Source organism: Indicator indicator, unplaced genomic scaffold (genome assembly GCF_027791375.1).
Source record: "Indicator indicator isolate 239-I01 unplaced genomic scaffold, UM_Iind_1.1 iindUn_scaffold_71, whole genome shotgun sequence".
NCBI classification, from domain to species: Eukaryota; Metazoa; Chordata; class Aves; order Piciformes; family Indicatoridae; genus Indicator; species Indicator indicator.
In genome coordinates, this window is record NW_026539200.1 from 235,432 (window position 1) to 242,882 (window position 7,451).

At 64.1% G+C, this 7,451-nt stretch overlaps 1 protein-coding gene across 1 annotated transcript; it reads right to left on the bottom strand.

Annotated features, from left to right (window-relative positions):
* Positions 1-4,929: 4,929 nt before the first annotated feature.
* On the bottom strand, positions 4,930-7,190 carry PDLIM2 (PDZ and LIM domain 2). Its single transcript, XM_054398639.1, has 3 exons — positions 7,064-7,190; positions 6,880-7,006; positions 4,930-5,110 (listed from the first exon to the last, which is right to left on the bottom strand). The coding sequence occupies exons 1-3, from the start codon at positions 7,188-7,190 to the stop codon at positions 4,930-4,932; spliced, it is 435 nt and encodes a 144-aa protein (XP_054254614.1).
* Positions 7,191-7,451: the final 261 nt, after the last annotated feature.

Consider the following 7,451-nt stretch of genomic DNA (forward strand, 5'->3'; position numbering starts at 1 on the left):
GCCGACGGCTGCTGTGCCCAGTGCCGTGCAGAACTCCAGGCCCCCTGCCCAGTCCCCCCCGCTCCAGAGGGTGCCCACAGCCCTGCCCCATGCTGGGGGTGCCCATTCTGCTCCCCAGAAACGTGTCCCCACACCCACCCCATCCTCCCAAACCGCTCTGAGAAGCACCAACCAGCCTCACCCCGACCTGCTCGAGTGGATGCCCTCCTCCCACCCCCCTCCAGTTCGGTGCCAGCCAACCTCAGGGCACAACAGGGCTGCAGGATCCATCCCCCCACCCCCAGCAGAGGATGGCTCCAGGGACCACCAGCTCCCACAGCGGGGGGGGGACATCACCAGCTGGGTGATGCAGAGCCCGGGGTGAGCTCATGGGGTGGTGCTGGGGAGGGGTCTCACCCTCTGTCCCCAACCAGCCCACAGCAGAGGACTCAGGGAGGTTGGGAGCAAAGCTTTGCCCAGTTTGGGATTCAGAGCTTCCCACCCTTGCCAAGCCCCCCCCCCACCCCAGCAAACCCCTGCTTAAGGCTCAGCCCTCACCCACCAGCACCCCCAGACTCACAGCAGCTGAACCTCCTCTTCCAGACACCGCAGGAGCCGCCCCACATCCCGGCAGCCTCCGGCCGGCAGCGAGTCCCCAGCTCCCTTTTGTAGCCTCCCCAGCCAGCCACGGGCCCTGGGAGCCGCAGCACCTCCTTACAGGACTGGTTCCCAACTGGTTCCTGGCAGGAACTGGGAATCGGTGCTACTGGCTGGACCAGTGGTTAAGGGCTCCCTTCCCAACCCCCACTGGGAAGGCGAGAGAGGGCTGTTGGGAAGCTGGCAGGCAGCTGGGTGCCGGAGCAAGCCCCAGGGCTCTGCAGTCACTGGGCAGGGGTCTCCCAGCGACCCCTGATCCCTGCCCTGCTGCAGGGGTCTCCCAGCGACCCCTGATCCCTGCCCTGCTGCAGGGGTCTCCCAGCGACCTCTGATCCCTGTCTGGGCTGCAGCGGCCTCCCAGAGATCCCAGATCCCTGCCCGGGCTGCAGGAGCCTCCCAGAGATGCCAGATCCCTGCCCGGGCTGCAGGAGCCTCCCAGAGATGCCAGATCCCTGCCCGGGCTGCAGGAGCCTCCCAGAGATCCCAGATCCCTGCCCGGGCTGCAGGAGCCTCCCAGAGATCCCAGATCCCTGCCCGGGCTGCAGGAGCCTCCCAGAGATCCCAGATCCCTGCCCGGGCTGCAGGAGCCTCCCAGAGATCCCAGATCCCTGCCCGGGCTGCAGGAGCCTCCCAGAGATCCCAGATCCCTGCCCGGGCTGCAGGAGCCTCCCCGAGATGCCAGATCCCTGTCTGAGCTGCAGCGGCCTCCCAGAGATCCCAGATCCCTGCCCGGGCTGCAGGAGCCTCCCAGAGATCCCAGATCCCTGCCCGGGCTGCAGGAGCCTCCCAGAGATGCCAGATCCCTGTCTGAGCTGCAGCGGCCTCCCAGAGATCCCAGATCCCTGCCCGGGCTGCAGGAGCCTCCCAGAGATCCCAGATCCCTGCCCTGCTGCCGGAGCCACTCACCAGGCATTCCCCATGGAGCCTGAGGTTGGTGCCTGCCCTGGCACAGGAGCTGGCAGCGGGAGACCGCGGCCAGCCCCTGGCACAATCCCGTGGGAGAATCCCGCGGGACAATCCCGCTGTTCAGCAGCCACATGAATCTCAGCAATGCCGTGGGGGGGCTCCCCCGCCCGCCTCCCAGCTCAACCAGCAGCCCCCAGCCAACGCTCCCAGTTTGCTCCCAGTTTGCACAGGCAGCGTGGGACGGCCCCGAGTGCCAAGGGGCCGCCGGGCTCCTGGGCACGGTGCTCAGACCCCTACTCTAGGGGGGTCGGGGGGATCACAAGGGGTTCCCCAATTCCAGCTGAGCTCAAACCTCCTCCCTGGAAGCTGCCTCTACGCTGGGGAGGGGTCTGAGGGTGTCCCCCAAAGCCAGAGCTCTGGCTCAGACCCTCCGAAGCTTTGCTGCTGGAGGGGGGTTCGCAGCACAACCGGAGCTGGGGGTGGGGAGCACCTAAAGAAGGGGGGGAGGGGTCCTGAGACCCAGCAGGCTCCACCCTGGGGCAGGCAGGGACCCCTCAGCACAGGCTCCGGGAGATAAATCCCGGTTTGAATTCCCAGCGCTGCCAGCAGCCTGCGCTCCTCCCAGCACGGTGGTGGTGGGAGGGGGTGGTCGTGGAACGACACAAAGGGTGGGGGTCCAGGGACCCCCTTTCAGCACGGACACCACAAATTGAAGGGTGGCAGGAGCCCCTCCAGCATAAGCAGCGCTAATTGGGGGTGCCAGAGACCCCACGCATCATACAAACCGCAATTTAGGGGGTGCCAGGGACCTCCAGAGACCCCCCCACACACTTCAGCACAGAAACCGCAAGCAGGGGGGGGGGGGGGGAGGGGGTGCCAAGTCCCCTTCCAGCACAGACCCCTCCCCCCAGTCAGGGCTCCTTGAGGACCCCCTTCCAGCAAGAACTTGGCAGGTTGAGGACCCTTAAGGACTCCTCCTCAGCTGTATTGGGAGGGGGGGGTCCCTATAGCCCCAGGTGCCCCCAACTCACCCTGCTGCAGCTGCACGCTGAAGACTCTGCGGCGACGCAGCATGGCCAGGCTCGGGGTAGGGGGACACGGAGTGGGGGGACACAGACCCGGGAAAGAAGACGGACACCGGGGAGGGGGAACCGGGAAGGGCTCAGCGGGGTCCGGGCAGGACGATCCTGCTGCTCCTCCGCTGCTTTACGGGGCAGGGCTGTGGGGCGGAGCAGGGCTGGGGAAGGGGTGGGGGCAGCACCTTTGCTCCCAGCTGCGGCTTTGCCCTACCCCCGGGAAGGGTAAGAGGGGGGGGTGGGGGTCAAAGCTTTCGATCCCACCCAGGTGAAAAAGGTTTTATTGCTCTTCTTTTCTTTCCACCCTGTGCACTGAGGTTGAGGTGATGGAGGTGGGGCAGGAGGGTCTCCATCCCTGGGGAGCAGAGTCAGGGAATGCTTTAGGTGGGAAGGGACCTTCGAAGCTCATCCAGACCCCCACCACCACCCCCCAGCCAGAGCAGGTTGCTCACAGGCCCAAACAACCTGACCTGGAGTGGTGCCAGGGTTGGGGCAGCTCCTACCTCTCTGGGTATATGGTGCCAGGCTCTCACCACCCTCAGGGGCAAACATTCCTCCCTTCTCCCCAAGTCTGAATCTTCCTCTTTGGGTTCAAACCATCAGCCCTTGGCCTGGCACACCAGGCCCTGCTAAATGAGATCTTAATTAGAGACACCAGCACCCAGCAGGGCTGCAGCTCGCTGAGGGCTGAGCCCAACTCTCCCCCTGCCTGCAAGGGACTCCAGAGAGGACCCCGGGCTGAGAGACCCTAGAACCTGACAGGGACACTGGGCAAAGGGCCCGGGCAGAGGGATGCCAGGACCTGGCAGGGACCCTGTGCAGGAGGGGCTGGTGCTCTCCCGGGCTCCCCCAGGAGCTGCTGATAAGATAACACCCAACCCATCTCCGTGCAAAGAGGCACGAAGGAGGGTGGAGGGCAGCGATAAGAGCCCACCTGGGCCCCCACAGGACAAAGACCTCAGCCAACAGCCCGCAATAAACCCCTGACACCTCCCAGGGACCCTCCCAGAGCAGGGAGGGGACACTCCAGCCCCCTGGGGAGCTGTGACCTTCCTGGGAGCAGGGCAAGCCCTGGCTGTGCCATGGCCAGAGCCCCAGACCCCTGCTCCATGCCATGGAGCCGGTGCCAAGCCCTGGACCAGCAGTTATGGGGTGGGGGTGGGGGGTTCTGATCCCTTCTATGGGTGCAGGCAGGACCTCTGCAGGGTCTGGGGTCCCAGGCTGCCTGTCCCCCACCCCACAACCCCAGTCCCACACAGAGCAGAGAGGGCAGTGGAGCAAATATATATTATATTTATTTGGGGGCTGCTGGAGCAGCTGGGGAGCCCTCTGCAGCCAGTGCCCAAAGCGGTGCCAGCCCCCCCTCTGGTACCTAAGTGCTCAAACCTCTGCCCCCCTCCTCTCCCAGCCCCTTCCATGTCCCTGCTGAGTCACTGGGGGCTGCTGCAGCACAGGATGAGACCCAACACAGCTCATCACATCCCTGAGACCCAACCCAGCTCATCACATCCCTGAGCTCAGGATGAGACCCAACCCAACTCATCACATCCCTGAGCTCAGGCTGAGACCCAACCCAACTCATCACATCCCTGAGCTCAGGATGAGACCCAACCCAACTCATCACATCCCTGAGCCCAGGCTGAGACCCAACCCAGCTCATCACATCCCTGAGCCCAGGCTGAGACCCAACCCAACTCATCACATCCCTGAGCTCAGGATGAGACCCAACCCAACTCATCACATCCCTGAGACCCAACCCAGCTCATCACATCCCTGAGCTCAGGCTGAGACCCAACCCAGCTCATCACATCCCTGAGCCCAGGCTGAGACCCAACCCAGCTCATCACATCCCTGAGCCCAGGCTGAGACCCAACCCAACTCATCACATCCCTGAGCTCAGGATGAGACCCAACTCAACTCATCACATCCCTGAGCTCAGGATGAGACCCAACTCAACTCATCACATCCCTGAGCTCAGGATGAGACCCAACCCAGCTCATCACATCCCTGAGCTCAGGATGAGACCCAACCCAACTCATCACATCCCTGAGACCCAACCCAGCTCATCACACTTAACACCAGACCAGATCCAGGCAGCTGCAGCCCATCCCCCCGCCCCCCAAAATCCACCCCCCACCATCCCCAACACCCTCCCCCCCCCCCGCACCCCCAACCCTCCCCCAGCAGTGGTGCTGGCAGGGCTGGGGGGACGCCGGGAGGGGGGCAGCAGGGCTGCACCGCCGGACATGGAAGGCTTTGGAGCTGCCGAGGGCGAGGACCCCATGGGGGGGTGGGGGTGTGCGTGGGGGGCTCAGGAGTGCTGGGGGGCGGCGGGGGGGGTGCCCTGGTAGCGCAGGCGTGCGTGCTTCTCGCAGTACAGCTCCTCCCCCCCCCAGAAGTGGCCTCGCATCTTCAGGTTGAGCCCGCAGTCGGCGCAGCAGTAGCAGGAGGGGTGCCGGTACCGCCCCTCCTGGATCCGCACCGCCTGGGTGCTGAAGGACAGCGAAAAGAGGGGAGGGGGCGTCAGCGAGGTACCCCCTGTGCCCCCCCGGCATCCCCCCACATAGCCCAGCAGCCAGAGTCAGTCCCGTTGTGGCCACGCTGGGACCCCCCCAGAGCCCAGCACCCAGAGTCAGCCTCATTTTGGGACCCCTCCCCATAGCCCAGCACCCAGAGTCAGCCTAATGCTGAGACCCCCCCCCCATAGTCCAGCACCCAGAGTCAGCCTCATTTTGGGACCCCTCCCTGAAGCCGAGAACCCACTGTGGCCATACTGAGACCCTCTCCCATAGCCCAGCACCCACTGTGGCCATACTGAGACCCCCTCCCATAGCCCAGCACCCACTGTGGCCATACTGAGACCCCCTCCCCATTGCCCAGCACCCACTGTGGCCATACTGAGACCCCCTCCCATAGCCCAGCACCCACTGTGGCCATACTGAGACCCCCTCCCCATTGCCCAGCACCCACTGTGGCCATACTGAGACCCCCTCCCATAGCCCAGCACCCACTGTGGCCATACTGAGACCCCCTCCCATAGCCCAGCACCCACTGTGGCCATACTGAGACCCCCTCCCATAGCCCAGCACCTATTGTGGCCATACTGAGACCCCCTCCCATAGCCCAGCACCCACTGTGGGATATTGAGACCCCCTCCCATAGCCCAGCACCCACTGTGGCCATACTGAGACCCCCTCCCATAGCCCAGCACCCACTGTGGCCATACTGAGACCCCCTCCCATAGCCCAGCACCCACTGTGGCCATACTGAGACCCCCTCCCCATTGCCCAGCACCCATTGTGGCCATACTGAGACCCCCTCCCATAGCCCAGCACCCACTGTGGCCATACTGAGACCCCCTCCCCATTGCCCAGCACCCATTGTGGCCATACTGAGACCCCCTCCCATAGCCCAGCACCTATTGTGGCCATACTGAGACCCCCTCCCATAGCCCAGCACCCACTGTGGGATATTGAGACCCCCTCCCCATAGCCCAGCACCCACTGTGGCCATACTGAGACCCCCTCCCATAGCCCAGCACCCACTGTGACCATACTGAGACCCCCTCCCATAGCCCAGCACCCATTGTGACCATACTGAGACCCCCTCCCCATAGCGCAGCACCCACTGTGGCCATACTGAGACCCCCTCCCATAGCCCAGCACCCACTGTGGGATATTGAGACCCCCTCCCATAGCCCAGCACCCACTGTGGGATATTGAGACCCCCTCCCCATAGCCCAGCACCCATTGTGGCCATACTGAGACCCCCTCCCAATAGCCCAGCACCCACTGTGGGATATTGAGACCCCCTCCCATAGCCCAGCACCCACTGTGGCCATACTGAGACCCCCTCCCATAGCCCAGCACCCATTGTGGCTGTACTGAGACCCCCTCCCATAGCCCAGCACCCATTGTGGCTGTACTGAGACCACCTCCCATATCCCAGCACCCATTGTGGGATATTGAGACCCCCTCCCCATAGCCCAGCACCCATTGTGGCCATACTGAGACCCCCTCCCATAGCCCAGCACCCACTGTGGCCATACTGAGACCCCCTCCCATAGCCCAGCACCCCTTGTGGCCCTCCTGGGACCCCCCCACAGCCCAGCACCCAGAATTTGCCCCATTTTAGCCATACTGGGACTTCCCCAACCACCTCCCATCAGTCCCATTCTGGCCATACTGGGCACACTGGGAGGGGACGGAGCGGGGGGAGGGGGTTGTGGAGCTGCTCCCTAGCGCCCCCCAGCGCCACTCACGCGATGCTGCTGCCGCACTTCTCGCAGAGGTGAAGCTTCCGGACCCCAGCCCCTGGTTTGCGGCTGCCGGGCGAGATCCAGCTGGGATGAGGAGCTGGGGACACCCACACAAATCCATCAGGATCTCCTCAGCTGGCCCCTCTGGTTGTGTGTGTGTGTGTGTGTGTCCCCTCCCCTTCCTCACCTCCATCCTCATCCTCCAGAGCCTCCTGCAGCAGCCGGAAGGTGCTGGACTGCCGCGGGGCCAACCTCAGCTCTCGGTTTTCCTGCAGCATTTTGTAGACTTCGGAATCTTCCTCCAAACGCCTCATGGCTGGCTCTGATCCCAGGCTTTTCCAGGCGCCCAAGGGTGGGGGGAGATGGAATAAAGTTGGGGTTTTGTTTCGGGGGGGGCGGGGGGGAGGGGAGTTATTGCCAGCACCTCGATGCTTGGATTCTTCGAGCTGCACCCAGCTGTCACTTCTCTTCCTCCACCCTAGGAGATCTGCCCCGACCTGCTCAGCCCTCCCACTGCTCTCCCTGCCTCTTAACTCTTTGCAGGGCTGAAACAGCACCCAGGCAGCACCCATGGG

Coding starts and splice junctions, on each gene's coding strand:
- PDLIM2 (XM_054398639.1), bottom strand. CDS start 7,190: ATGAGGCGTTTGGAGGAAGATTCCGAAGTCTACAAAATGCTGCAGGAA. Junction 7,007..7,063: donor TCTGGAGGATGAGGATGGAG/GTGAGGAAGGGG, acceptor GGGCCAGCTGAG/GAGATCCTGATGGATTTGTG. Junction 5,111..6,879: donor AAGTGCGGCAGCAGCATCGC/GTGAGTGGCGCT, acceptor GCTGTCCTTCAG/CACCCAGGCGGTGCGGATCC.